Genomic DNA, 26,354 nt, shown 5'->3' with positions numbered 1-26,354 from the left:
CACCATCAGGTGTTAATGCAGCAGTAAAGTTACGATAGGAATATTTTAAAGTGACATTAGAAATTATATCTCAAATTTACTAAACTGTGTCGCATATGTTCAGATAATACAGGGCTTAAAATGATCAACTGTGAACTTATGTTCCCCCAGTCGGTCTGTCCCGCCCCCTGATTGTTATATATGTGTGTGAGTGTGTTGCGTTCACTGACCATAAGCCATAATTTTACCCCGCTGCAAAGGCTGTGTGTGCAGCAATGCAGCATGCAGGCAGATCTTGGCCAGCGAGAAACTCTTTACAGACCATCAACATTTCCAGCTGAACTCTTTGACACTGCAGCAGTGTGTGCGAACGCTTGTGTGTCTATCCTTACGAGCAGTGCTTGATATTGAAAAAAAACTAAATTACAATATCACTTTAGTAAAATAAAACAACTGTCCGCTGCAGCTGCACTACCCACAACCTGGACGAGGAACTAGTATAAATTAGTGTATTAGTACAAAAAGAAATACACAACCAACATTTATCATTTTTGTAGGCTTTTGTTCATTAAATTCTTGTGCAAGAAAAATGCTCTACATTGTGGTTGGTCTCTAATTTGTTAATACTTACTTGTTAATAATCATACATTTGAAATGTTGCTGTGGCCCTTCATGCTCTTTTTAAAGTCTTGCCCCATCCAGGCTGTGATTGGTCGGTCATTGACGAGCGACTTTATGAAAAATTGCATGTTTTTCTGGTGTTAGGGTTTTACTTTCGAATATCTGGTGTGTCATCATCTGACTGTTCATGTTCTCTTTAGGCGCTTTCACACTTATTTTATTTGATCATTCCGCCAACATGCCGGCTCGCTGCGCTGTATGGAAGGTACAGAGCCGGAAAGGGGGGACTGATTTGATCCGCCTCTGAGCCGGGAGAGAAATGATTTGTTGTTTATTTGTAATTTTTGTGCTTCTACTACCTTCTTCACAGCTCCACGTGACCCGATTTCGTTCCGTCGTCTTCAGGCTGCAGACCCCGCATTGAGCATTTCAAAATAAGAGCATTGTGCCTGCCTGATTTTGCTGACAGGTTTAGATTTAGTTGATTTGGTAATCAGTGCTTTCTTTTTGTGCTTCTACTCTGATTAAGTAGGCTGCATAGTTAAATGGTTTCCTTTTTTGTTTGTTTTAACAGTCGTTATTGTTGTTTTACGAATGGGTGTCTGCACAGTGTATTTTATTTTGAAAATTGACTGGATTAACTCGAGCAGCTGGTAACCCGGAAAGCTGGATCGCTATGTGAAAGCATACACGGTTGCAACATTGTTGGCGGACATGTATTCCGCGTTTATTGCGGGATTTCTGTGTGAAAGCGGCATTTGTGCCCTTTTGAAACCAGGCTTTCTAAGGTTTGTGTAATGTTACTTATTCTAGCCACCGACAGATAAACCTGGCAGGAAGGAGCGTGAACAGGTGAGTGTCACGTAGAGCCCGAAGAATAGGGACATATGATGCCCAGAAAACCTGACATGGAGAGGACAGAAAAGAGTGCACTTCAAATAATTCTGTACTTGCTAAGTGAAATTAACTTGCTGCTTGGACAGTACCTAATGCCGTAGCCTGACGTGCACCTCCTCAAAAATGCAACTACACATTGAGGTGATCAAAATAATTGAGCGTCACAACCCGAGCAAAATGACTCGTTTCACTATCTGACTCTGACACTATCCATTCGGTCGATAACATTTGAAAAGTCTATAACAGCCGCGCGCACATCATTTTACCCACGTTCAAGTTAGCGGAGCGCTAAACTGGAAGTTAACCTACGCGGCCGGTAAAAGTCAACACAGTGGACGCTGTAGCACTACCGCCGACTAGCGTTTGGCGGTGTTATTGCAGAACGAAGGCGACACCGGCGCACAATTATAAATGCAACATAGCTACGCACGTAGACCCGACGCAGGAGTATAAATCACGCTTTATTTGCAGTGTACTGGCAGAGAACACCTGCCTATGAGGACCAATTTGAGTTTTAAAACTTTCTGGTCACTTTGGTTTGGACATGTGTTTGAGGGTTATGGTTCTGGGCTTCCCCAGGTGAATGGGTGAATTGGTTAGTGAAGGTGGTAAACACCGACCCTCACCCCATCTGATCACACCAATCCAATTTTTTTCTCATTGAGTTGAGGTACTGATTAAAAATACCTCAACTCCATGTGTCTGCCGATTAGGGCTGCAACTAACGATTATTTTCATTTTGTATTAATCTACTTATGACTGTTTTCAAGATTAATCAATTAATAAATCATTCAAACTGTAAGCAGTGAATTTAATAGGAATATTTTCTTGTTAAATGACTAAAACAATGAATCAATTATCAAATAGTAGCATTTATTTTTTCTGTCAATCTTCTAATCCATTAACCAAATAATTGTTTCCTTGCTGAGCTGCGGCAGAGGAAAAATAATCAGGAATTCGGTACTAAAAAGACCCAAATACTGACACTGAAATGTCTCTGGAAAGGGATCTCTTTGCTGCCAGTATGGACAGAATGAATGCTTAAAGCGACCAGCATGGCCATGCGAGTGTCGTTTTAAGATGAAACAAATCCAGGGGCTTCGTTATGTCAGTGATGGTCCTCAGAAGTATAGAAGTACAAACGTGTGTGTGACATGGAGAGAGAGGGAGCATTGTGTCGGCTTGTGGTTTGAGCCGGAGCAGTGATGAATATCAAACAGGCCTGTAGTAGTGGACGTTTCAGCTGTGTGTGACGCGCTGTCGTCCTGTGTATCAATAAACTATTGTTTCTCTCTCTCTCTCTCTCTCTCTCTCTCTCTCTCTCTCTCTCCAGTTCAGGACCTCCCATTGCCTGTCATCCTGTCTTGCTCCACCAGCCAGTACACTACTACAGCTGCAGTACTTGTTGTACTTAGTTGCAGTAGTCAGCTTTGAAGAATTGTGTATCAATGGATTTTGATACTAACAGACCTGGAATGACAACCTTAGCTTGATAGCATAGGTGTTTCTAGGGGCCTAGTGCTTCAAATTTAGGGCCCCTGAATCATACACCCCTGTGAGAAAAAATAGATTGAAGCTGCCACAAAAAGTATCCGCTCTGGATCTGTAGATTAGCTTTATTTTGAAGCTAATTGCAGTTAGCAGCTAACAGCTAGCACAGCAACTTGATCCGAATCAAACACACACCTTCTTAATATTCAGTTCAGAAAATAAAATAGCTAAAAAATGTAGTTGGACTCCGACAAGGGTTACGTGTTTGGCAGCTAACGGGTTGTTAGCTGCTAGTGGCTAGCGGTGAGCAGGTAGCGGTGGCGCGGGTCTAGGCCCGGCCAGAGCAGGGGTGTGATGGAGTACCACTCCGGTGGCAGCCTGCCCCTGCTGGGGAGACCGCGGTACTGCCCCGGTGCCAACGCTAACGGAGGATACCTGTGTGAGACGGGACACTGCTGCGGAGAGACCGGCTGCTGCACATACTACTACGAACTCTGGTGTAAGTTGGCTGCACCGTCCTGTGGGCTGGTAGTAGTACTGCAGTACCAAGGTTTCATTTGGGACTCTTGTTTGTATCTAATCCAGCATGATTTTAGCTTTCTTTCAGTCTGGTGCTTCATCTTGTCATTTTGGCTACGTTCACACTGCAGGCCTTAATGCTCAATTTAAATTCATTGCCCAGATCTGATTTGTTTTGAGTGACGTTCACATTATTGTTTAAATGCGGCCCATATCTGTCAACAGACTGAAAGTGAGCCGCATGCGCAGAAGAATAATACATCACACGCAGCATGCTGCCATTTGGAAGTAAATGTTTACAATTTTCTGTCCTAACATTCAGTACTGTTTCTGGTGCTGTGCAACGCATATGCCCTTAACAAATCTGAGGTCGAACAGTCTAAACAATTACATGAAAAATCTTAAAATCTTTCTTTCAATCCCTTTTCCCCAACAAAATAAATATTTTAATAGAAAAATTATGTGCTAATTCATTTGTGATTCAAATGAATTAATTACAAACATTTACAACTTTACAAACATTTATTGACGATATATTGAACATTTGTTATATTGTTATCGAGGAAAAATATGTTGCGATAATTATCATTATTGTTTTATTGCCAAGCCCTACATGCATGTCACTCAGAAGAGAGCTCACTGGAGTCTGATATGGGCCACATTTAAACAGTAATGTGAACTGTCAAACAAAAACATCGGATCTGAGCTTGAATTGAGCATTAAGGCCTGCAGTCTGAACGTAGCCTAAGTGTCTTAAATCCGAACTGGAAAAGATCAGATTCCATGTGACTTGGCCTGTTCACACTGTTATAACAATATCAGACCTGAGTCACATATGAGCAAAGAAATCAGATCCTGGTCACTTTGCCTTGCAGTCTGAACGCAACCTTTCATTATTATTAGAGTCTTCATTAGAAGTTAGAAGCACCAGTGGAAGTAATAGCAGAAGCTTGAAGTTATATTAGAAGAAGAGACCTCAGGCTGTGACACACACATAGTACTTTTTAGTAAAGGTGTTCCCTGCTGGTTTGAGTCTGAACAAGACGAAACATAGATAGACTAATCCCTTTAAATGTCAAATAAGAGTGTAGTTGAGATGCTGATCGGCCTCCTGAGAAGAGTTTAAACACAATTAAGGCTCACCTGTTTAAGCTTTCACCTTGTTTATAAGCTCAAAGAAGATGCTAGGTAATTTGCAATCTGTAGGAAATCTCGCTGGAAAAGAAGTGCTGGACCTACAGATGTTTCTAGAGTGATTGTTTGGATTTTGATCGGTCCAGTGTGAGTATTGTTTGTAGTCTTAATAACTCTATGATATTGTGTTCAGGGTTCTGGCTGCTGTGGACCGTCCTCATCCTGTTCAGCTGCTGCTGTGCGTACCGACACCGGCGAGCCAAACTGAGACTCCAGCAGCAGCAGAGACAGAGAGAGATCAGCCTGCTGGCCTACCATGGAGCCAACTCCTACCCCTCCTCCATGCTGGACCTCAGTAAGACACCTGGCTAGCTGGCTGTCTGAGAGCAGCCTTTGAATTGAGTTATTGTTTTGTTTCTCTGTGTGTGTGATTGCCAGCTGTCAAGTGACGTGTCTGTCGCTGTGGCGACTCAGTGGAAATTTACAGCTCAGAGGCCAGTGGATTCTGCTGATTTTCAGAAGTACAACTTGTTGTTTCCTATTATTTTTTTCATTTTTTTTGCTGAAAATAAGAAATTGGGGAACTTTGCAAAAAACCTTTACCTTACTCCATCGTGCCTTAATTTCCTGTCAACTCTTTACTGACTATCATCTAATAAATGCAAAACGCAAAATACTTTAAAGGTTCAGTGTGTAAGATTTAGTGGCATCTAGTGGTGATGGTTGTGAATTGCAACCATCTGTCCAGTCTACCACTGCCCCCTAACCTCTCAAAGAGTGTAGGACAGCTATGGTGGCTTACAAGAGCACAAAAGGTGTCTCTTCTTAGACAGCAGAGAGTAACCAGTCAAGAAATGGGGGTTCAGGTATATCAGGGACATTTTAGAGGAGACACGCACCTCAATCACATCCTCAGTACAACTCTATGGGAAAAGCTTGTAACAGCAAAGATGGCGGTTTTCCCGCCCCTCCCGCTAGAAAGCCAATCGTCTTCTTTTAACAGCGAAAGTGGGAATCATATTTCAGCCAATCATGTGGTTCTACTGACGTAAGGGTCTGTAGGTGTTACATGCATAGTAGAAGGATAACCGGTCGGGAAAAACGCGTTTTAAACCTTAATTTGGGGCAAAGTTGTCAAACTTTGGTCTTGGTCTCGAGATCGGTCTTAAGACCACTTTCTGCTCCACAGCAGACAGGCACAATCAGGGACTAGCTGGTAAAGCTTTTAGCTGCTAAAGAGCCAGACATTTCCCTCTTGAGACCAAAATCGTCATCTTCATCAGGTAGCCGGAAAGACATCTCCATAAAGGATCATGTTTCTGCGGAACTGCTGAATGTGGAAACAAGTTTACAATAAGTTCGACACATAAACTTTAAAGTTAATGATATGTCAACATTGTGTTCATGGCTTGTTTCACCAAAGTGACCAAAAAATTAGCTACTTGGCTCTAACCTTGCACCCCTCCGCTGCTTTTAGGTTTCCTGGCCTCTCTAAAGCTGCCGTCCTATGAGGAGGTGGCGGCTCAACCCTCCACCCCTCCTCCACCCTACAGCTCCGTGTTCACCTCCCCACGTTACCCGCAGCCCCCCCGCACAGCTGACCCCCATCTGCTCACACAGCACGACCCCCTGCTGCACCGGCCGCTCAGCGACGGTCCCTCCTCCCTCAGCTCCGACAACAGGTAACAATGCTGCCAACGCTGCTGGGAGTACCGGTGGTGATGCTGCTGCAACTACTAGTAACACAACAGGGAAAGAAGCAGTAGTACTGGAAGGAATGTTAGCAGCTCGGGAAGTATTACTATACTGCTAGTAATACTTCTGAGAATACTCAAAATCTACTGGTTGGAATCCAGGGAATACAAGTAATACTGCTGTGAATATTGATAATCCACTACTACTGGGGCCACAGGTATCAGCGATGACCTTTCTTTTAATATTAAATAACACTATTGATATTACTGCTGTGATACTACTGGTAAGATGAAACTGGTACTGGCACAACTGCATTTTTTACCATGGAAACTATCACTACTACTGCTTCTACTGTTACTCAGACCAGTGGTTCTCAAAGTTGGGTTCAGGGGTTCTTGAGGGGGTTCCAGGGGGTCCCCAGCAAAAAGTTTAAATTGTAATTTAAAAGAAAGCATGGCACATTTAAAACTTAATATATTAAAAGTTTAATTATATAATAATGTGATAGATTATATGACTATTTTGGTCATGGGTTTCCTATACCTTCTGTAATTAAAAAGTTCTAAAAGAAAAAATCCTATAATCTGCGGCACCCTGTGACAAAATCTTGTCAAATGGGGGTCCGTTAGTGTCATTTTTATTGGTCCTTGACACGAAAAATTTTGAGAACCACTGGCTTAGACTACTGGGGTATTACAGGGTTCCAGTGGCTACTTAAAAAGTCTTAAAATAAAATCAGGGAAATTAAGGTTTTAAATTTACCCCAAATTTGCTGAAGGTATAAAATTTGCCTATGATGCGTTTAAGGCTGGTGGGAAAATTATCACTGGCCTACTGTAACATTAGCGTGTATTTGTTTTATAAACTTACTGTTTGACAATGCGAGACTCTGCCATTAATTTAAGTTCTCTTTTCACTGTACTAAGTTTCCTCCATGGATTATCCATGTTTACCTCTCTCTTTAGAGTTGCACCGGCCGAAGAGTGAAAGTGAAACTTAAGTCCCGCCTGGCAGCGATTCCTTTATAACTCTCTTCAGAATCTTGTTCTCCTTTCTGTTATTTTAGTAGTTTGTATTGAGTTTAATGAAGCATTTCATGAGTTCATGTTCACAAACGGACACAATCAATTCACCAAAAACATGAGTATGTTCAATGATCGGTGCTGTTTGAGCATGCTTATGAACAACACTGTACACAGTTATTTGCAGAAGAACTGGTACGTATTTCCACCCACATAGTTGTTCATTGCGGATGTGTAAACAGAATATGCAAAGTCATTCCCCTGTGCTAAAATTAAAATTATATTTGTTGAGGTCTTGAAAGGTCTTAAAAATGATTGAATTTGACTTTAAAAATGGTATAAGAACCCTGTATTAGTACTTGTGGGGAAAGAGGAAAGCTTTCTGGGGCTCAGCTGCTAGGGCGGCCCATGCCGTCCAGCACTAACGATGTTCATCCTAAATATAAGCAAAGATAACCAAATTTTATTTTGAACCAAAATACTCACTTATTAAAATAACAAAAAATTACAATTTATTTAATGTTTCTTTATTACAATATTGCCTGTTAAATAATGAAAACCCCCTCTCCTGAAGATGGTATGAGTAATGTTTGTTGTACGCAAAGTTAAAACATTCAAAGTGCACCGCATGGGGCTATGTGTTCATGTAGCATGCATGCGTTGACATGAGAGATAATTCTTAAAATCGATGACACCAAGCTTCTTTGAAACAAGCATTTATTACATATTAATAATATTACATGTATATTACATATTGTCTCAGTAAGAAGGAAACGTTTTCCCATGTTTTCATACAATTAGATTAATAATTGTTTATCTTTCCTGTAGCTCCAGTTGTTCCTGTGATTCCTGCTGCCCCTCCTCTCCGTGTAGCTCCTCCCTGTCGGCACCCGTTACGTATGAGACTGACACAAGCCATGCCACCACGCCCAGCGAGGCTGCTCCCCTCACTCTTGACGTCACCATGGAGACCATCGCTGCTGCAGCAACCTGTTTGGAGGGTGCCGCAGTGGCCATTGACATTGGTGATGAAGATGCTGCCAGAGCACAGGAACCTATTGCCACGGACTCATCGGTTCCCAACCAGACTGTTACTGTGGCGGTTGTTACCAGGGCGGCTTCCCCTCACCCTCTGCCCTCCCCCGGTCCTGAGGTGGCTCTTTCTGTTGTAACTACATCTCCCATAAAGCAACAGCTCAACCTAGCACCGTGTACCCCAATAATCAGCACCTGTAGCCCAAGTACACTCCCAAGTCCAAGTGTTTTGGACACGACACTCCCCTCCATTCAAATTACAAGCATTGAGGGCTTAGCTGACAACGTAGAAACTACACCTCCCCCAAAAATCACATCAATATCAGGCCCTTCTACCCCCACAGCTAGCATTTCTGACAGCCTTACAGCCTCCCAAACCCTCGAAACCCTCAATCTAACAAGAACTTTTGATACAGTCAATGTTCCTAGTAGCCCAACCTCAGTACTGTCCCCAGATGTTGGAAGAACTTTGGCCCTGATAACAGGCTCTGCTGGTCTCCCAACCCCAGACCCAAATCCTAGCCTTGTGCCAATCCCGGCACTTTCAAACCTTACCCAAGCTCCAGCCCCAGTACCTTCAAACCTTATGTTAGCTTCAGTCCTGGTCCCGTCAACCCTTACCCAAGCTTTAATCCCAATACCTTCAGACTTTACCCAATCTCCAGATGCATTACCTACAAACTTTACCCAAGCTCCAGAACCAGTACCCACAAACCCTACCCTCTTTCCAGGCCCAGCACTTACTAAACCTACCCAAGCTCCAGACCCAGTACCTTCAAACCTTAACCTAGTGCCAAACCTACACCCTAAAACTACCATAGTCCAAGACTGTGCACCTAACCCCATTCTAACTCCAAAACCTGCACAGTCAAACCTTACCCTTGCTACAAATGCAGCACCCACTTCACCTACATTAGCCCATTGCCAGATTCCAGAACTGTCACCTGGGTCAGGCCTAGCCCTTATGCCTCCCAGCCCAAGATCAGGCTTGCCCCAACACCCAGGTGCTGTTACTGTTCTTGTATCTTATCGAGCTTCAGGTGAAGTACCAGCCGATGCAGGTCCTTCTCTGACCCTGTCTCAATCATCAGAGTCAGACCTTATTAGTCCATTACCGTCAAATGTCCACGCTGATTTTAGTTCTGAATCTGGATCATACTCTAGTGTTGGTTCAAGGCCAGGTCCACTGTCCACTCCTGCCCCAGTGCTCACCTTCCCAACCCCTGAATCCTCCTATTCTTCCTGTCCAGCCATAACCATAGAGTCTGAATCTTGTTTCACCCCCTCTCGGTCTCCACCTGCAGCCCTCTCCCCATCCTCACCCCCATCCCTTCCTTCTCCTCCTCCCTTGCTCTCCCCTCCAGCCCTGTCTTCTACCTCCCTCCCAGCTCCAGCTTTACTCCTGGACCCCCTCACTGCTCTGCACCAGTCCAACAAAAGTGGATCGTCCTCTGGCCACGCTTCCTCCCTCTCCCCCTCGCCTCGTGCTACTCAGTCCCCTCCGAAACAGACCCTCTTCTCCCCCTGTGTGGATGTCTTTGAACCAGGACCTCCCAGCTGGGAAGATGGAGAGCATGAGGAGGAGGAATGATGATGATGAAGATGAGGACATGGGGGCTGATGAGAGCCAGTATAGACATCGGCGACTTACAGGTGACTCTGGGATCGAGGTGTGCAGATGTCGGGTAGAGGAGGAAGAGGAGGAGGAAGAGGAAGAGGGCGAAAGGAAGGAGGACGGCAGGAGAGGAGGAGGAGCAGGAGGGGAAAGGGATATAAAAGGAGGTGGAAACACTGATCTCCATGACAGTGTGGACTGCCCTGCTAGAGGTCAGATAACCACAGGGGAAGAACTCATACTCTGTAACTCCACCTCCACCACTACGCCAACGTCTGAGGACAGTGGCGAAGTCGTCATTGTCATGGAAACAGTGTGATTGACAGAAGTGGGTGTATCAAACCATTCGTCATCCAGACAAGGGATGAACAGGAAGTTAATGATGGCGTCCGCTCTTAAAACAGTTTTTTGAGATTGTTCTGTACCCAGGGAGGTTTTGAACGCAGACCATCGTGGATGAGTTACATCACTTTAACAAATGATGCCTGTACAGCGTCTATTAGTCAGACCAGCATAGGTGTCGGATATTTGATAGGATGAGATTCCACAGAACGCATTAGCTCATATAACATGGTTTCTTCAACTGTGAGTTGGAATTTTAGTCAGTTGTGGTTTCTGCATGGTGAGTACCGGTGTGTTTTAAGTAGTGAGGAGTGGTATGTAATGTACTCAGATTGCTACTACTACCGAAAGTACTACTACCGCACTACAGAACTGTTGTCAGCAATTGGTAAAACGCCAAGAAACATTATGAAGTTTTACAGTTTACACAAAATATATTTAGAAATCCACCTTTACATAACATTCGAGAGTTGTCCATTTATGAAGAAAGTCTAAATCTCTACCAGTGGCTATGAACAGAGAGCTAGCTGAAGCAGTTTGTTGTGTTGTGTCTGTAGATCCATTCAGTAATGTCCTCAGTCAGAGTGAACAGTCTAACAATTTGTTTGTGCAGGTTAAGGTGACACTGTTAACTGTCTTAGTAGTCATAGTTTCCAAAATACATGGCGCTTGCGTCAGTCAAAGATATCCTATTGAGATACATTCAGTGTTCCTCACCAAAACAAATTCCTTCCTCTTTAAACTATTGAAATATTATTTTTAAGGGGCTCTCCACCAATTTTTACACATACACATTTCAAATAACCCAAACCCTGTGGTACAAATTGGTGCATTTATAAGGCAGGAAGGGTTTAATGAAATGCGCTAATTAGGTTGCATTATGGGATATGTGAGATCCAGTTAAAGCTTTTTACTGTTATTGTTTAAATCTGTCTCTTGCAAGTCCCCTAGCTTTGTGGATGTGAAATACATCCTTTAAACCTGTTTACATCTATATTAACGAGCTACTAGTCTTATTCATACGCACCTTTTGCTAATGCATTGCTACGTTTCTTAGCCTGTTATTGCCTCCAACGGTTGATCTTAGAAATTCGTGAAATCGGGAGATGTTGTATAGCTTATATACACAATGTGTATCTTCACCTGCGTGCTTAAGCATGTAAATGTACGTCCTCATAATCATGCCAACCAAAATTCATTAAAATATTCTTGCATAGTGTTATAGTGGACAAAAATATGAATGACTACTGGTAACAATAATCTTGCTAACAAGCCAGCAGGCTAATTTAGCCATGAAACGGATGCTATAGTTAGCATGCAAATGCTGGCTTCCATTGGCTACTGTGTTGGCTAATTCTCCAATCAGAACAACTGTTTTGTGGTGGTTAGCTAAACAAATGCTATGGCTAGCTAGCTAACAACCTAGCCCTTTCTGAACACAAAATAATTGAGGCCACAATTACCTCCCAATGAGTCACTGTTCAATTTTGTTGACAGATATGAATGCAGTTAGATAAGCACAATGCTAATGCGGCATTCATGTCATATGGGAGTAACTGTAATTACCAGTTGCCTAATTGTAAAAACAAGTTCAACATCCCAGTTGTAGTTACAATTGGGGGATTTTTCTGAAATCTCTGATGTATAAAAGTTTGCAAATACGGACACCTCACAACAACTAAATTAATGACAATTTAACTTGTGTAATACTTTATTTCCATCCACAGTATATTTTAACGCTCACAAGATCAATTCTGCATCATACACCCATCGTGTGTGGTCCAATGACGTTAATGCTTGCAAGTCAAAAACTAGGGAATCTTTCCCTTTGGTACCTTCCAACCAACTTGAAACGGGGTCCCCTGACAGATATGACGTTTCCTTTCTTACGTCAATCAGTCACCAACATGAAAAGAACAACTTTAAATAGTTGAACGTTTACCAGAAGACACCTCGCTTGTCTTGGGTGATGATGGAAGTTTGGAAACGTGCCGGGGACAAATTGGCTTTTTGGAAATGAAGAGAGACTGAAGTGGGAGGATGATTCACTCTGACTGACAGAAGGAACTGATTCATTCATTAGAGGGGACGTTTTGATGAAGAAGTCTGTCAGGAGAGTGGAATCAGGTGGGTAGTTTATGAAATGGGCGCGACAGTTTATCAGATTTGATGTGTTCATGGCAACTTGATCCTGTATGGAAGGCTTTAGGGCTGGTAGATCAGTTGGTTCTCTGTGCGTCAGCCTTTCAGCTGAGAAGCTTTTGCATAAATAGGAATAAACAATGGACACTTTTAGACAGAAACAAAGCACCAAACAGAAGAGAGACAGGAACACGTCATCATTCCCGTCTTTGTTTTTTTCCCTCTGATTTTGAGGTCAGATATACAACAATACATTCACTTTCTGCATCTCTCCATTCATAGGCACTTTCAGCACCCTTAATTGATAAATTGCCATCATCGTGGATAATTGATCAAACAAGTCAAGCTAATGTAGGGCCTTGAAATAACAGCAACCCCTATCCTGTTAAAGAATTGGTCATTCAGGCCGTTATTGTAACATATTAATTTTTCATACACTGTCAGATTGATAGATGTGTCAATATTGATATTTTGTGACAGAAAGAGTATATTTTGTCAGTGAGAGAGAGTTACATTTGTGTAGTACATCTATTTCAAAGCTTAGAATCTGAAATTAGGTAAGAGCAATACTTTTAATCAGCAACAGTCTGTTGTAAATCCCCACCCACCCTCAAAAAACAACAAAATAAAACAAAAACTGCTCTGATAGCAAAGTAATGCATAGAAGCATTCAGTTTACGTGACTGTCATGTTTGTATTTCGACTGAAATACCACACATTCCACGCGGGTTTGGACAATTTCTACGCACCTTAAGGGTCATGGGGAAATAATGTTTTGGGATTTTTTTGTCAACATCTTGGAGGAGATTTTCACCCAACAACAGCCGTGTAATGATTGCGAGAGCTGGTGCAGTGTTTAAGTAATTTCCAACACACTCCACAGAAGTACATCATCACACATTTGTAATACTTTTTGTTGTAAGTGTATAAAGATCAAAGTCAAAATGAATGAAACAAAGACTATAGCTTTATCCCCTATCTTTGTCCATGCCATGAAAATCACCTGCTTAACACTACGTTCACAGATGTTTTGTTGTACTTTTATATAAAAAGCTTTTTCTTAATTCCTGTTTCAACACAAAATACACCACATTGTTGTAGCAGAGTGCTCTCCCATATCAGTGGGCGTGTAAAAGTGAGGCTTGGGTTTTTTTTGTCACCTTTTCTTACACCTGCTTCCACAAAGTGCACTTGTTTTTTTTTACAGCTCTTAATGTAAGCTGTATTAGAAAGTTTAACAAATGTGTGCTGCTCCAAACCAGAAGTCGGAGCGTGTTGGAAAAGACACCAGACAGTAAAGTCTGACCTCTAGCCAATGAGATAAAGAGTGTGCATTGACGTCATCAGGTTGCACCTGCTGATAATTGCTTGAGCCAGAACTCTTTAGTGGGAATTTTCTTTGAAAGTAAAGACACAGAAGTGTGAGGCAATATAATCTTAAACTACGGCAACCGCTGTGGTGCAGAGAACTGGTCACCTGACCGCATGTCTCGGTCACGGATATCATTAACTCAGCCTTCTCCGATGGAAAGACCTTGAGTCTGGTTGACTAATCCTTAAACCCTGTGTCCATGCTGCATTACAACGCGGGCTTCATGTACTTCGCTACTCATTTGTTGCAAAGGACGATGGGTAGAACTTTGCTGACAGAGGTACCCAAACGGATACCATGATGGGTACTGGTATGCGGGACCTCTTTGTGACAAAAGCCATGTCCTGCCATGGAAAGGACATGACTTTCAGTTTCTATTTTCAAACCCTGATTGACAGCTGGATGTTTTCTGGACCGCCAGAAGTCTTTGCAGTCAGTTTGGAAAACCAACGTGCACAAGATCGGATTCATACATGGATGCATAAATGATCTGATCTTTAAACATTTGTGGCTAAATACACAGATATAGGCATGTGGTTTTGAGCAGATGTTGACTACGGAGAGCTCAAGCAGATTCTCTGATTGTGACTTTGATTCGTCTCAGACTAAGGTCAAAAACAACACCTTCGATTTAATTGAATGCAGGCCAAATTTGCGCCTGTGGACTGAGGATTAAGAGTTGGTACTGGCTGAAGGACCTCTTAGAGAAAGCTCAAGGGCGATACCGAGCCATTGATGTTGTGGTTGATGGTGTTCTTTGTTTACCTGAACTAATAAGGTTATATATATCTCCATGGCTACAGAGTGCCATTTCTACCTGACAACTGTTACTACTTAGCATTAGATAGAGCTGTTCTCGCTCTGTGTGTGTGTGTGGATTGTCGACCAGAGTGACTGAAGAAATGTTGTCTAAAATCTTTCTGTAGCTCAGGTTCCCAAAGGCTCTGCAGCTCTAAGATCAGCTGGTGATGGTGTGACGTTTGGCCATTTCATTGAGGATTTCATCCAAATTTCCTCACAGTTCCAGGAGAGTGTTGACATTGTCTGAAAGGGTCTAAACAGACTGAATTGTGTGGACATTTTGGCATTGTTTTGGTAACTTCTACCAGCTAAATGGAAGAAGGTCCCCATATTTTCTCTGGAGGCATCATGGTAAACATAGTCAATCCCTGACTGAAGCAGATATGGTAGTTTAAGGTAACTTCGTCAGAACTCCTGGAATCACAAACTTATGACACAACTTTGGCAAAAGAGAGTAGACATTTCTAACATTTCTCAGTTTCCATGTTGCTCAATGGGTGCAGCAAGGCACGAGCACTGCCAGGGTTGGGGGTTCATTCATCTTGATGTTCCTCAAGATGTCAACACTCCTGGTGCTGTTAGGCCTTAAGGGGTAAAGTCTTCGGCCAAATGTCTGTTAAAAGCTTTGACCATCTCTGGACTGATGTTAAGGCTGGCCTAACTTTTGGAAACCCATCTTTATCTGTTTTTGTTGAGATATCTGTTGAGTTCAACTAAGACTAGTTTTTCATAAAATATTGGTGCACGAAAACATGAAAAAAATTGTCCTCTGATAGAAGAGTTTCACACTGACTGGATTCACATTGACAGGTCCGATTAGGTTTTAGCAAAATAAATGACTCCGATATGATTGTTTAAAAGCTATATTTGACTGCTTTTAGTTTTTAAACCTTGGATAACTCCTTAAATTACTTTTGAAAATAAACGTTAAGGAATTCTTTGGAAACTTCTGCTGAAAAAACAAAAACTTCTCCAACAAGAATTGGTGATTAGTTCCACTAGTTATCTCTTCCTGCATAAAGTCTGGGACAAAGCTGAATCCTACAAAGACTGGACAAACAACATAAAGACTGTTTCCCCCAACATGACAGTTGGGGAAGGAGCATAAATTTGCCGACTCAGTAAATAAACTACACCTCTGGTTAGTCCAGCGAGAACTCAAATGCTGCGTGTAAAGTGTTAAGTTTTAGATTTAATATTTAGATGCTTTCATTTTCTTTGGAGCTTGTCCAGTGCACTCTCACACTACAAAACATTTTTGCTTGCCATTCTTCTTCTGTTGTTGTACTTACCATTATGTCTCCCTTGGGCAACACACGTGACACAAGTGACGTCATTGGTTGCAAATATCAAACACACCCTGTAACTAGAAGGCCTGGCACCAGCTGAATCTGATGGTTTCAGATTTGACTCTTTACATATAACACACTTCAGTATATGATTTTATCGCGCCAAAATCAGATAAATGATTGCCTTAACTGTGCTAATGTCTGTGGTAACTATGACATACAAAGGAATAGACCATCTCCAAATGAATATTAGAATATTAGAATATTATTCCTGACAACCCACTTCAGTATCTGCTGCCTGAACCGTTTTACTGTGAAGCAGCTGCAGGAAATGATTTAGTCACCAAGGTCAGTAACTAACGACTAATTAAAGTCTATATTTGTGCATTTTTCTACAATTTGATCATCAGAAGAGTTTTATAAATTGCCAGGGACAGATGGATAAAAAAGGATACATTCAAATTGAGCTGGGTAGACGAGGAGGTGGAGGTCACAGGTACTCATTGCAAGCAACACTTTTCACGTCATGTCGAAAATGACTGTATCACGAGTTCTGGTAACAGTCGCTAATAGTGCATCACAGCCCAGGTATCCAGGCTAAAAATAGAAATCCATCATGAGATCCTGCTGCAGGAGTTGTTTGAAGTGATTTGACTGTTGTTTTTTTTTGTAGCTTTAAAAAAAGATCAGGAACTCTGGCAACCTCAGTAGTTTGAAAAGAAACTTTGCTGAGCCATGAGGTGAATTTATCATTTTAATGGTCATCGTTTGAACTGCGGTTATTAGACAAAGGACTGAGGAGAAACAGAGGAGGCAATACACTTTTTGGGGTGAGATGGTTCCTTTAAATGCCCAATTACATTCACAAACCCAACGCGAGGCAAAGTTCTTAACCTTAAGTTTAAAGACCATACGTCTTTTAAAAACCCCTAGATGGGGCGGTAACGCCCAGCTGCTTTATATATGGGCACTATGGGTAAATAATCCTCAATTAGAGTCGTAATCTGAATGCAGCGCTGACTCTGAAATGTGAACCCAGTCAAAGTTTCAGACAACTCTGGTTTTTGGCCTCATTAAATGTTTACCATTTTGGCTCTTTGATCAACTTTTACTTGTTTAATGAGGAGATTGGAAGCAGCTTCACCTGTGGTGTTTGACAAAGTTATTTAATTTACTAAAATGTCAGTGTGTTCCTTCTATTGTAGGAGCCCCTCCCTCTGTCTAAATAATGTTTTTATCTTGTTATCTCTTCTCTCCTTCCTGTTTGCATGAGGTTTCTGTCGGAGGAGTCGAAGGAAGCAGAGAAGAGATTTAGTCTTTAAAATTCCCTTAATATTATGATGATAATGATGCTAATTATTAGTATAACTAAATTAATAGTGAGTGTGTATGTGTGGATGTATGTGTGTGATCTAACTAAACCAGCCTGTTCTAAAAACGTGTGAAGATATACTGAATAAAACTGTCAAATCTACCACCTGTCTATGTCCGTTCATACAGCAGAACAGCATTAATCCGACTGGTACCGATAATGAAAACAGGACACCATCACCATACCGGAGATGAATCAATATTTATTGATTGATTGTCAAATTAGGCTCTACATGGATTACATTTAAGCTCTCTGTCAGAACAATCGTAATTCATCTTTAATTGGAAATTTTTATTTCCTGAAAACTAGATGCCCATTTTAGGCTTCATCCACACTAATATGTTTTAGTTTTAAAAGGCATAACTTTTGTTTACTCAAACTGTCTGCACTACTCTGGTGTTTTCGAACCCCTAAAACCTCTAAAACTGTCCAAGATTGTGTTTCAACCTTGTGATGACAAAAAAAACGACAACATCAGCCTTGAATAACAACGGTTAATTAAACATGGATAGCCAATTACAGGCGTTGCTGACCTTGGTGTCTCTGCTAGCAGCTGTTCCATCTCTTTGAAGGTCTAAGCAAAGAAATCTGTGGTCTAACTTTTCGCCATTGCTGTTCTTTGTTTGTAGTATTTTCTGCAACTAAGAAACCAACCGCAGAGTAATCAATCTGCTGTTTACACGGGCATGCGCATGCGTATGTAAATTGTCATAGTGTTCGTATGGACGGAGATTAATTCTGAAACTGCTAAATCTCATATGTATGAAGATAATTTTCATTTTAAAAAGCTGTTTTAAAATGCAACGGTATCAGTGTGGACGAAGCCTCAGTTTAAACTCAGTTTAATTATGTTCTACTGTAGATTTAAAAACTCTCAATCTCCCACTTAATATCATTTCCACCTACATGTTAATTGTATGTTTTATTAGCTAGCATAGAATTCGCCTGAAGTTGTTGCAGTGCAGGCACAGGTTAGCCTACTGTTTGTAATTTGTTTGTTAATTTGTGAGCTTTTTCTCATGCAATAATTCTTTATCTCATCTATCTTCTTTCTACGCTGAATTGGAAGATTAAAAGCACTTAGCTAACCTTGTCTTATGTCCCTTGAGAATATTCACTTAAAGAGGTCGTATTATGCTCATTTTGAGGTTAAAAATCTTATTTAGGGGTTGTACCAGAACAGGTTTACATACATTAATTTTCAAAAAACATCATATTTTTGTCATACTGCACATTGCTGCAGCTCTTCTTTTTACCCTATGTGTTGAACGCTCTGTTTTATCTATGGAGTTATACATCTTACCTCTACATGATCTTTTTTTGGGGGTTGCACATGCGCAGTTCCTAGTTAAAGACTACTAGCCAATCCAAAGCACAGTAGGGCAGGTTGTGAGAAGCCAGTAAACGCAGCTTCGGTTCAGCTGTTTATGTTCTCCTTACCAGCTTAGCAACACGGACTGGAGCAAGAGTTTCAGAGTGGTGAGTTATTAATCTGTAAGAAACGTTTCATTCGTCCATAAAGTTTAAACTGAGCTCTGTCTCTACATCAGTGGTTCTCAAAGTGGGGTCCTTGAGGGGGTTCCAGCAAAAAGTGGAATACTTTATTTTTGTTATAATTCTATTCATAAGTAGCACAGTGACAGATTGTATGACTATTTTGGTCACGGGTTTCATATAATTTTGTAATAAAACTAAAATCCTATCAGATGGGGGGGCCCTTGGACAAGATCTTATCAAATGGGGGTCAGGGTCTAATTTGTGTTAGTTAGTAGAAATTCCTGAAAAATTAAGCTCTTTTGAAAGTACCAATCTTTAGCATGTACTTTATAAGCACTAGTATTTGATGTTAAAACTAGTGTGATATTGTAGTTTAATGGTTAGCAGCATTTTTATGTAGATTTTTAATCTTTTAATAGCTTTAAAAAACCCATTTCTGTTCATATCATTTGTTTTGGAAAAGGTTGCTATATTGAGATTCTAGTGTTCTGCTTCTTGTATTGTTGTTGTGACAGAGAGGAGACAACATTTTGTTTTTTTCACCTGCCGTTCAGCTGAACTATCAACCCCTCCCTCTTTCATTTTACCTCGCGCTCCCACCCTGCTCTCGGAGTGACAACGACCTTATAAGGTAACGGCTGCAAGACCACACCCAGCCGCCCCTGCAGGTAAGGCAGGGGAGCCCCGTCTGGCAGCGAGAAGCTCATTCGCTGTAGCAGAGAGGACAAGAAGAGGAAGAGCTCCATCCTGGCCAACGATTCACCAACGCAGACTCGAGGTCCTGCCCCGAACGGCATGAAGCAGCAGGGTGTGAAGCGCTGGCCCTGGTCATCAAGAAAGCGATCTAGAGAGGCGAGAAAAGAGGGAGGTGGTGTGTTCAGGTGCCCTTTTGAAAGTTAGATGTGTCTGACTTTGTATATGTGTGTATGTGTGTGTTTTTTACCTGGGTTGAACAGGTCGGGCTTGTCCCAGTGCTGGGGGTTGTGGTGAATCGACCACATGTTGACCAAAACACGAGTCCCACGACTGACAGAGTGACCTCCAATACTAAGAGGAAGAGAGAGTGTGTACAGGGCAGCATCTACCAATTATTTTCATTGCTAATTAATCTGTCTGTTTTATCTGTCCCAGTTAATCACACTAGGGAAAGTCCTGATGTGTCACTTTTGAATGCTAAAGGTGGGTATAGGATATTTAACAGAAAAGTTCGAGTAAGGAGGTGGTTTGGCTGGACGGTGGGCCAGAAACCAGACTTTCAACCAGGAGACTGCTGTTCGTTTCCCATGTAAGACAAAAAATGTATAGTAAAGTTACATAGGTTACGTAAAGTAAAATAACGTTAAGTTAACTGATGTAACAGTTTCTTCTTCTAAACTTAAGTAGTTTTGGTGCCTAAACCTAACCAAATTGCAATGCTAACAACATGGTGTTTAAAAATTGCTAAGTTTTGCGACCTTAACACATCCTTTCATTTTGAAAGTATAACTGAATGTTGCATATTTATTGTTGCTAACTTGACCACAGACCACTAAACTCCGGAAAACAAAGCTGAGGAGGTACCCAGGGAGTTAAAAAGCAACACCAAGGGGTCTTGATTAAGCGTCCATATGTGACGAGTTGGGAGCCACAATGTGTTGGACAAGAACAAAACAATTAATAGATTATCAAAATAGTTGCTGATTAATTCTGTCAATTAATCGACTAATCCCTGCAGCTTTAGTATTTACGTGTAGGCCTACCTGCTGTCAGTCATGGCGGTGTGTGGGATCAGCACGGGGCTGACCGGTCGAATCCTCATGCCCTCGTTGATGACACAGTCCAGGTACGGCAGCCGGCCGCGGTCCGACACACACACCGCTCGCTCGCTGCCCACATTCTCGTCCAGCTCCTTCTGCACGCGCTCCTGGACCTGGAGGGAGCGGGGCACAGAAGCCAACCACATACCATTATGATTGTTTATGATAAAGAACTACAGGTGTGCATGGAAATCACCAAAGGTAGTCTCACAGTTATTTTCGTCTCATAATTACAGCATATAAACAGGATATAAACAAAGGATGGTTACATAAAGAATGAAACAGAGAAAGATGAAAAAGACGACATTAAATGGCATTTAATTGTCATTTTGAACCCAGAAAAGAACATGAAAATATATTTAAAAACTCATTTTGTGGTCAGTTTTATACCATACTTACGTTTATTGATAGCAGTACATTTACATTACAGTTTATGAATACCAGTGAAATTGCCTGACAAGATGTCAAAATAGATGCAGGATAATGTGGTTTAGAAAACAGTTTTGGCTTCAGAGAGGCTGGTCACTTTAAAACTGGTGACCCAAAACAATTGTCAGTGCTAGCATTAATAGTATTGGAAATATAACCAGCAGTAGTGTGATAACTGTACCTCCGGGTGGTGCAGCAGATAGGCCAGGATCCACAGCAGTGTAGTAGACGTCGTCTCCACTCCAGCTCCAAAAGCCTCAGCTGCTGTCATCAGGACATGGTCATCTGTTATCCTCTCATCCTCTGACCCAGATGACTTTAGACCCTGCCTGCTGTCCATCTGGCCCTTTAGCAAGGCATCCAGGAGGTCACTGGGGTCACCGTCGCTCAGCGATGCCTGGGTACGGATCACAGAAGTGGTGCAGAGTTCATCTTACTGGATTAGAGGTTTTATAAACACTAAAATGGCCATTCTTTGAATTTAGGTCAGTTTTCAATACGTGCGTAATCGCTGTGTTTGCCAAATGTGCTCAGTAACTCAGAAGTGTCTTCTGCCACAACACATTCTCACTCCCAACTCGTCACATTTCAATGCTTTTTAATGCCCTGGGTATCCCTTCAGCTTCGTTTTTGGACATGTAGGGGCTCTGCAGCCATGTTACCAGCAATCAATATGCAACTTCCCGTCAAGTTAGCAAAATTAAATATGCAAAGTCCTGTTTGACTTTCAAAATAAAACTAGTAGTTAACGTTGCCATATGTCGTATTTGGTTAGGTTTAGGCAACAAACCATGGTTTGGCTTGAAATAACTTAACCCCTTAACGCCTGAATTTGATGTTAAATTAAGTGAAGATTGTTAATTTGTCTATAGAACATAGAAAAGATATAAATTCAGGTATGTGTAGGTATGATGCAAATTAGCAACAACAGGCATAAACGAGAAACCAGGGCTTGCAAAAGGTTCCTAGGTTCGTATCGAATATGCACCAACAGGCATCGGGGGAATCCATGTGCTATCTTGGCTCGCGGTCTGCAAGGAAGAGGTATGATGCGAATTTGCGACAATCGGCGTCAAGCCACTTAATTGATGTAAATTAAGTGCGTATGACGATGTGCAGCGGTTGCAGTTTAGTTGGGTTTAGGAACCAAAAGTACTTGGTTATGGTTAGGAAAACATTGTCCTTTGGGTGTAGTCACAGAATCTGATAGGTCACAGATTTTGGTGTTAGACCGGCATTTTGCACCGCGGTGAAGTTAGTTTCAAGTTGGAAATTAGTTTTACGTTGGACATTGGATAGATGTCGAATTCCAACTTCAAACTAATTTCACCGCGGTGCAAAATGCCGTTGCCTCCACATAATATTACGGTTAAGTGTGGAATTTGCGACACAATGATATAAACGACGGAACATATTTGTAAATGATAGATGTTTTTCTATCGTCAAATGATAGATATCGTCATATAAAATGTTCATTTTTAAATTTAAAAAATCATTCATGATGAATGAACCCTTTAGGTCTTACTGACCCCATGATGAACTCTCCTCTAGCGCCACCCTCAGGACAAACTACATTACCTTGTGCTCCTCCAGTTTGCGTGACAGCAGTCGGTCTCTGATGGTGATACACTCCTTCAGTTTACTGAGACATTTGTTGGGAAAGACCTGTGGGACAGAGACAGACCCTTAGTGTTTGTTTGCTCTGTACTTCTGGCCTTATAAGGTCCAATGTGAGTTTTGGACATTGACAGACATTTTAGGAAAAGAAGACGTTTTGTAGATAAAGGACATGTTTCAAAACTAAGGACATTTTTGGAATTGAAAGACATTTTATGTAAATTAGGTAATTTTGGAAAAATTGAGGAAGTTTTGGGAAATTTTAGGAAAGTGAGGACATTTTAGGAAAAATTTTTAGGAGAGTGAAGATATTTTTTTGTCCGGACTGTTTCAGCGTTTAGGTCAACATACCTTCATCCAGGGATAAATGTCCACCAGTCCTCCTCTGGCTATCGTCTGCACAATGCCGTCATTGTATCGGATCACCTCCTGCAGCTCAGCATCGCCATGGCAATAGGTAGCACCGAAAACAAGCGTGCACACGACATTAGTGACGGCCCTGGTCACCGCTGGAGACGGGTCAAAGCCACGCAACCCACTAGACAACAGCTCGGCACACAGACTGTCCACGGACGACAGAACTGGAGAGAAAAGTGAGGAGTACAAACAGAAAAGGCATGTAGACTTTTTAAAATGATTTTCTCACATTAAATAGAAATGACTCTGGAATGTCTGTTTATTTTCACTTAATTAAAACATAGTTCACTTAGTCATTAAAATATAAACTGAAACACTTGCAACAATAAAACAGCTGATATTATGTCATGTTATGATGGTTAGAAAACCTAAACAACCATAATATTTTCTCAAATGAATTTTATATCCACACCCATCCACCAAATGTTTCCTGTTCACAGTACAAACTCTCCTTTTTATATACACATAGATCAGAAAATCCGCTACAATCAAGAGTGAAGAGAAAATGCAAATGAGCCAACCATCCGACATTTCCATTTTGGTTTTCCATTGTTTGAGCTTCGACTGGAGCTCGCGTAATGACATCATCTTGTTCTCTTTTTCTGCAATGGTTTAATGGTAGCGGCTGGCGAGTTAGCTCCACCAGCTGTTTATCTCCACCAATCAATGAGCTCAAATGGAAACTTAAGAGGAAGTCTGATCTTAATCTTGTTTGTCTTTAATGCAGTTACGTACATTGTAATTCTTTAGATTTAGCCTTTTAACCAACATTTTATTATCTGACATCCCTTTATCCAGTTTAAATGTTAATTATATTAAAGGTTAAGCTCTTTTTATTTGACAATTTAGAATTTGTGCACACAAATACATTTTCCCCATAACACTACCGCTAAACCTGCTTAAAATTAAGTATTAATGGCCTGACACAGGTTTTTACTTTTGTTTTGACTAACTGAAAATCTGCTGTTATTTGAGTGTGATGTGGTCAGGATGAGTTTCAGCACCTGTGAGAGTGGGAAAGGATGGTTTGTCCTGTGCAAGTGAAAGGTTTTATATTTCAACAGGAGACAGAAACAGCTAGAAGAAGGATGACGTGTGGAAAACAAAGAATAGAAGCATAATGGACGGACAGGAGTACCGATGTCCTGCAGTCGACTGGTTCCTTCTCCAAACAGAGTGAAGGAGTTGTGGACGAGGCGACGGTGCGACTTCCAGAGAGGAGAGTAGTCTGCAAACGCGATGTCTTTACCTCCTCTGGTCAACAGGTTGGTGGTCACCTGCAGAGCAAAAAGGCAAGAGGGTAACAAAAAGAGTAGTAACACTGACAGGGAAAGCTGCCATATTGCGCACAATATTTTTAAATGTTAATTAAAATCCAACACATTGTTTCTCTACAACCTGTTGTCATGTGATTGTTAAAGTGCCTGGACGCTGACATATGTTTACATAAACCTTTCTGAGTTTTGGTGCATATTTTAACATTTTTTTTTCTTAAAATTGCTCTGAGAGACAATAAAGTGCTTTTTCTAAATAAAATGTAGTCTAAAGTTTCATGAGACATGAGAAGGACTCGATGCCAACTTTTGACACATTTCGGGCAATCAAAATGTATCGAGTAACATCTATGAAATACTATTTATAAATATTTAAAATACTATTTATAAACCTTTAAAATACTATTTATGGTCAGTTAAAAAAAAACTTAAGGATGGCACTACAGGAATGGTTCAGAGGTTATGAAAATCAATGAGCTTAATTCTCCTGTAAATTTAATTTCAAATTTGATTGAACTGAGGAGGTTTCCATGTTAAATAAATGGAGGCTACAACTAATGATTATTTTCAGTATTCATTTCATGTACCACTTATTTTTCTCGATTAATTAGTGTGGTCTACAAAATGTTGACAACTATCAAAAAATGTCCTTTAGAAGTTCTCAGAGTTCAAGGTGACGTCTTCAAATGTCTTGTTTTGTGCAATCAACAGTCTAAAAACTCTGAATATTCAATTTACTCTCAAAAGAGTAAGAAAACTACTTCACAAAATAAGCAGACTGATCAACGTCAGGGAACAGAAATGCCTCTGTTGGTAGTATCATCTCTTTCTTTCTCTCTCTCTCTCTCTGCGTGTCTCACCATGCTCGGTCGTCCAGCGAAGTCTCTCCCTCTCTGCAGAAGGACCTCTCTGGCGTGTTGATGGTCGTTAACCACCACGGTGTAGTGAGGGCCGAGGTGGAGAGCAAACAGAGACCCGTACCTGAAACACACACACAGCATGTCAGCTGACATTATCAGACCGACCTACAACACAAAAAAAACCTATTAATGTATTCAGATAATCTGTTGACTTATACAGCAGACAGAACTAAATAAACAGAGCCAGACTGCTTGACAAAAAATCTCCCTTTTATCAGTGAAATGCACCCAGCTTATAGTAAGTATAGTAATAATAGCAATAGTAGAAGCTGTAGTAGTACTAGTTAGCAGTAGTAGTTAGTTGTAATAGTAGCAGTAGTAGTAGTAGAATTAGTAGATGCTGTAGTAGCAGTGGTGGTAGTAGTATAAGTTGTTGTAGTAGTAGTAGTAGTAATAGAAGTAGTAGTAATAATAATGGTAGCAGTAGTAGAACTAGAAGTAGTAATGGTAGCAGCAGTAAAAGAAGTTGTAATTGTAGTAGTAGTTCAGTGCACTAAAAACAACAGATTAAAGTTTTCAAAACATAGTAGAAAACATCCTTTACTGTCTGAACGATAATTTCACCTTCTAAACATTAATGAGTTTACTATATAATAATAATAATAATAATAATAAACTTTATTTATCAAAACAGAGTACAAACTTCTTCACACAGAGAGAGGTGACATGAACATCACAGTGACGAATAAAATACGTCACAAACATTAAAATAAACAGCCGGTCCCCTTTGATTTCAGCCTGGACCCCTCCCTGAAGATCCCAAACTACGCAAAGGTTTACAGGACATTAATGATTAATATTAACAAGTAAACATTAACGATCTCAGAGAGGCTTCTCACCTGCGGGCCAGCTGGGTGAAGAGGAGGTGTGGAGGGTGGCCTCCTCCCAGCCAGGGGAGGCTGCCCAGGACGGGGAGCCACGGCAGGCAGGGGATGGAGCCCCGAGCTGGAGGATGAGACCGGTGCGTGATGAGGAACGAGACGGCCGCCGCAACAAAGAAGGCGGCGAGGAGGAAGGAGGGAGGGTGGGAGAGAGGAGAGATGAAGGAGGGAAGAGAGGAGAGGAGACGGGTGAACAT

The 26,354-nt window shown here is 41.3% G+C and overlaps 2 protein-coding genes across 3 annotated transcripts; one reads left to right on the top strand and one right to left on the bottom strand.

Moving 5' to 3' along the window:
• Positions 1-1,296: 1,296 nt before the first annotated feature.
• On the top strand, positions 1,297-17,428 carry LOC123980893 (mucin-2-like). 2 transcript variants are annotated; one of them, XM_046065473.1, is made up of 5 exons: positions 1,297-1,388; positions 2,831-3,487; positions 4,835-4,996; positions 6,119-6,323; positions 8,187-17,428. In XM_046065473.1, exons 2-5 carry the CDS (start codon positions 3,343-3,345, stop codon positions 9,982-9,984), a joined length of 2,310 nt encoding a protein of 769 aa, XP_045921429.1. In that variant the 5' UTR covers positions 1,297-1,388; positions 2,831-3,342; the 3' UTR covers positions 9,985-17,428. The 2 variants fall into 2 exon arrangements, with proteins under 2 accessions (XP_045921429.1, XP_045921430.1); XM_046065474.1 differs by having other exon boundaries at positions 1,319-1,452.
• Positions 16,696-26,354, bottom strand: LOC123980897 (steroid 17-alpha-hydroxylase/17,20 lyase). The gene is made up of 9 exons (XM_046065485.1): positions 26,116-26,354; positions 25,217-25,337; positions 24,221-24,359; positions 23,017-23,246; positions 22,627-22,713; positions 21,230-21,445; positions 20,563-20,732; positions 19,767-19,870; positions 16,696-19,667 (listed from the first exon to the last, which is right to left on the bottom strand). Exons 1-9 carry the CDS (start codon positions 26,352-26,354, stop codon positions 19,402-19,404), a joined length of 1,572 nt encoding a protein of 523 aa, XP_045921441.1. The 3' UTR covers positions 16,696-19,401.

The sequence above is a fragment of the Micropterus dolomieu genome, linkage group LG12 (assembly GCF_021292245.1).
Source record: "Micropterus dolomieu isolate WLL.071019.BEF.003 ecotype Adirondacks linkage group LG12, ASM2129224v1, whole genome shotgun sequence".
Classification (NCBI taxonomy): Eukaryota; Metazoa; Chordata; class Actinopteri; order Centrarchiformes; family Centrarchidae; genus Micropterus; species Micropterus dolomieu.
This window is presented reverse-complemented; position numbering and strand designations above follow the sequence as displayed.

Excerpts from the sequence above, each read along its gene's own strand:
- LOC123980893 (XM_046065473.1), top strand. The coding sequence starts at position 3,343 with ATGGAGTACCACTCCGGTGGCAGCCTGCCCCTGCTGGGGAGACCGCGG. Across the intron at positions 3,488-4,834 it reads ATACTACTACGAACTCTGGT|GGTTCTGGCTGCTGTGGACC; the intron begins GTAAGTTGGCTG and ends TATTGTGTTCAG. Across the intron at positions 6,324-8,186 it reads TCCCTCAGCTCCGACAACAG|CTCCAGTTGTTCCTGTGATT; the intron begins GTAACAATGCTG and ends TCTTTCCTGTAG.
- LOC123980897 (XM_046065485.1), bottom strand. The coding sequence starts at position 26,354 with ATGTTCACCCGTCTCCTCTCCTCTCTTCCCTCCTTCATCTCTCCTCTC. Across the intron at positions 25,338-26,115 it reads TTCACCCAGCTGGCCCGCAG|GTACGGGTCTCTGTTTGCTC; the intron begins GTGAGAAGCCTC and ends TGTGTGTTTCAG. Across the intron at positions 22,714-23,016 it reads ACATTTATCCCTGGATGAAG|GTCTTTCCCAACAAATGTCT; the intron begins GTATGTTGACCT and ends TCTGTCCCACAG.